Source organism: Streptopelia decaocto, assembly GCF_964273445.1.
Source record: "Streptopelia decaocto genome assembly, chromosome: 7".
NCBI classification, from domain to species: domain Eukaryota; kingdom Metazoa; phylum Chordata; class Aves; order Columbiformes; family Columbidae; genus Streptopelia; species Streptopelia decaocto.
The window spans coordinates 9,517,252-9,521,164 of NC_138661.1; the positions used below are offsets into that span (position 1 = coordinate 9,517,252).

Here is a 3,913-nt window from a genome sequence, read left to right on the forward strand (position 1 = left end):
GGGAGCTTAATGGAATCCAAATTTTTCTCCGGAATTTGCTGATAATCTTTTTTGAAACTGAAAAAAAAAAAAAAAAAATAAAAACACCAACCCTGACCATGAAGCACATACTTCCAGCATGAAAACAGATGCTAAATCACTGCAGAATTACTTAGATCATTTCACATTAATAATGTAACATGGGTGCGCAAGAGAAGACCTAAAGGACAGGGCCAAGAAGGGAGGACAGCAGGGGAACTGAGGAGATGGGGAGGTGGAAGAATTGCATTAAAAGGCCTCTGGAGTGTATACCTCTGCATCTTTTTAAGATGGTACACCTGAAGTGAATATCAACAAAATAAAATAAAGGAGGGCGGGGAAATAAAATTCAGATGCTGCCTTATTTTCCTGGTTTGTTTTAAAATGGGGTGGGCGGGGGGGCAGGGAGGGAATAAAAATAATAAAAAAAAAAAAATGAAGCGTCTCAAACAACCAAGGACTTTACAAGGCCACAATGAAATTTGCGGATGTGTCTGTACAAATCCCCAGACTGCGTGAAGCGTCTCTCGCACCACTTGCACCCGTGGGGTTTCTCCCTGGTGTGCACCACCGCGTGGCGGCTGAGGTTGTGGGAATACTGGAAGCTCTTGCCGCACTGGCCGCAGGTGTAGGGCTTCTCCCCCGAGTGAGTCCTCTCGTGCCTCTTTAACGTGTACATGCAAGAAAAAGTCTTTCCGCAGAGGGTACAAGTGGGGACGGACCCATCGGGGGACAGGCGGGTCCGCGAGCCGTCCTTGTCGCGAAAGTGAGAGCTCAGGTGCAGCTGAAGGATGTGGGGGCTCGGGAACACCTTGCTACAGAGGGGGCAAATGCAGATATGCCCAGGAGGCACGAGGACACCCGAGGAGGAGATGTCCGACGAATCCATGTCGTCCTCGCTCTCATCTCGCTCTTGATCTATATCCTCCTCTCGGGCATGAGAGCTGCCATTCCCCGCGAACATGTGTCCTAACCCTGTCACTAGGCTTTTGGCTGAATTCCCAAAATGCTGACTCTCCGGACTCCTGGCTTCGCCGTCCTCCTGATCTGACAGCAAGTCTTGTTCATCTTTAACAAGTGGCTCGGTACCCTGCTGCTGGCTGTCGGAAGCCAGCTGTCCAAAGACATAGGAGGGGTGTAAGGAATCTCTCCCCGGCACGGGCTTGAAAGACAAATCCAGCGCACAGTCCACATCACTCGAAGCCAGGGGATGGTTAACAGACCTTTGGGACAAAGGTCCTGTGGAACTATTGACATTAGCCTTTGTTTTTCCAGCTGCTGCAGCGCACGGTTCTGCCTCTGTCGGCACAGAGCTGACACTTATATGATCAGAGGACCAGGCAGGGTGACTGCTGACCTTTTCTTTGCCTGCTGCTCTCTCATATTCTGCAACGCTGAATTTTTGTTTGTTTCCTGGGTCAAACTCGTGGACCAGGGGCACTCCGGCGTCTAGAAAATGCTCCGCTTTCTCCAAACCAGCCGCCTCGTCATTAATCTTCTCTTCCAAACATAATTCTTTATCTTTCAACTTGCCCTTGCAGACTTTCACAATGTCATACATGTGAAGGTAGCTAGCCGCAGCCAGCACATCTTCCACCGGGAGACTGTTGAATTCCAGCTTTCCCTCGTACATGAATTCGAGCAGCAGGCTGAAGGCAGGGGCTGTGACAATGTCACTGTTCAGATGCACAATATCCCTTTTGTCTAACTGGTCCCTGTAGAAAAGATGGAAGTACATGCTGCAAGAGGCGAGAACGGCTCTGTGAGCTCTGAATTGAGCTTCTCCAACTAAAACAGTACAGTCACACAGGAAGCCCTGGTGACGCTGCTGACTCAGACACTGCAGCAACTGGCGGCTATGGTCTGGAAACTCCATTCTTCCTTCATAACCTGTTCAAAACAGGAAAAACTTGAATGCTACTGTAAACTAAAGCCTCCTAGCAGCTGTAACAAACAGATCGGCTTTTTGGTAACACAAGCCAAAGAAACAGCCTTGGAGATAACATTTACTGTTAATTGTCTGTAATAGTTTTATTGGGGGGGGGGGGGGAGGTAAAAAAAAAAAAAAACCAACACAACACAACATGCTTCTCATCCTTTCGCACCTGCTCCAAACAGGAAAAACTTGATTGTAAGTAAACAAAAGCTAGTAAAGCAGCAGCCCCTCCAACCTTTGTTTCTGCCACTAAGCACTTTAGTAAAATTAAGAGGTGGAAAGCGCACACATACACACACACACAAAAAAAAAAGCATAAACTCCCAGGCTGTCTTCCCAGCAATGCTAACTCGGGGCATCTTCTAATAAAGCATATTACCCACGTCACGCACATACACACATGCACATTTAAACTTTATCCTCAGTCGTTATGCACCGAATCACAACAAAACAGCCGCGGCTGGCGCTGGGGAAGCGGCGTTTTTTGCAGGAAAGGAGCAGGGTGGGGAGGGAGCAGGGTGGGGAGAAGTGGCCCCGCATGCGGGAAAGGGGGCAACGGGAGGGGGGTGGAAATAAAGGGAAAAAGTTTCCCTTGAAGTTATTAAAAGCCAAGGAGGAAAATAAGCGGCGTAAGGACAGGGAGAGGGCAGGGCTGAGGCTGCAGCCGGCTACCTGCGCGGCCGGGCGCTTACCTTCCCGCGGGGCGCGGCGGAGCCGGCCGCGGGCGCGGAGCCGGGCGGGCAGGAGGGAGCGCGGGTGCGAGTGCGAGCGAGGCGCGGCGGGAGGGAGGGCGAGAGGCGGGAGGGAGAGAGGGAGGGAAGGAGGAGTGCTCGGTTTGCTAATTACACCGCAAGCTGGAGAGTCAGCTGCTCTGACTTCACTGCGATGGAAATGCTACCTCCAGCTGTGCGCCTTTTAATGCCATATGTTACTCCAAATCTCGCTACCAGCCAACCACAGCTTGCTGCCTTTTAAAGTTCCAGCAGCCCCATTTATAGCCCGCGATTAAATCCCACAAACTTGCCCCGAGCCCGCCCCCCCCACATACTCCCCCCCACCCCGGACCCCACCTCCCTCTGCAAAGTTGCTCCCCGCAGCCCGCCGCGGTGACCTTCGCGGGCGCCCGGCTCCGCGCAGCGCTGGGTGGGGGGTGTTACCGCGGAGCCGCTTTTCGGAGCACCCCCCCACCCCCAGCTTTGCAGCCGCGCTCCCCAACTTTGCAGGGAGGACTTTGCCGGAGGGAAAGGCAGCGGTGGTGGCTTTGACCCTCCCGGCCGCCCCACCGCGTACTTACCGTCTTGCGGCGGCGGGGCTCGGCGTCCGCATGTGCGCGGCGCTCCGCGGGTGCGGCGCGGGGCCGGCGGCGCGGCGGTGTTGTGGAGCAGGTTGTTAGCCGGCCGCTCTCGCGATACTTTCCCTCCGAGCCGCGGGTGTGAGTGTGTGTGCGTGTGTGTGTCCCCGTCTGGTGCACACAATAGCCCCCGCCGCCCCGGCCAGCCCCGCCGGCGGCGGCCGGTGCGCACTGCCGGCTGCGCCCTCCCCCCCGTCCTTCTCCTCCTCCCCTTCCTCCTCCTCCTCCTCCCCTCTTGGCCGCTGCATTGGCAGCGCCGCCGTCCCGCTTCCAACTCCGCTGCGCCGCCGCGGAGAGGGCGCGCACGCCCGCCCGCTGCAGCCCGACGTGCCGCGGATGGGCGGCGGGGTGGGCTGCCCAGCCGGTGGCAGAGCTGCCTCCGCACCCGCGGAGGGCCAGGGGGAAACGGGAGGGGAGCGCGGCAGCGGGAGTTGCGCGGCGCCTGCCCCGCGGCAGGGATGGGGCGAGAACAGAGGCGCTCCCCGGATTCATCTTTGGTTGCGTGTCAGCTGATAAATACCAGATGCCTACGGATTTTTCAAGATGACCTTTTCGATAGTTAATTTGAATTTTAAATTTTAATTAGCTGTAATCCCATCAAAAGTGAG

General features: G+C 55.2%; 1 protein-coding gene across 1 annotated transcript; it reads right to left on the minus strand.

Moving 5' to 3' along the window:
- Positions 1–400: 400 nt before the first annotated feature.
- Positions 401–3,267, minus strand: ZBTB42 (zinc finger and BTB domain containing 42). The gene is made up of 2 exons (XM_082058079.1): positions 3,249–3,267; positions 401–1,908 (listed from the first exon to the last, which is right to left on the minus strand). Exon 2 carries the CDS (start codon positions 1,892–1,894, stop codon positions 464–466), a length of 1,431 nt encoding a protein of 476 aa, XP_081914205.1. The 5' UTR covers positions 1,895–1,908; positions 3,249–3,267; the 3' UTR covers positions 401–463.
- Between the last annotated feature and the right edge of the window lie 646 nt (positions 3,268–3,913).

Excerpts from the sequence above, each read along its gene's own strand:
- ZBTB42 (XM_082058079.1), bottom strand. The coding sequence starts at position 1,894 with ATGGAGTTTCCAGACCATAGCCGCCAGTTGCTGCAGTGTCTGAGTCAG.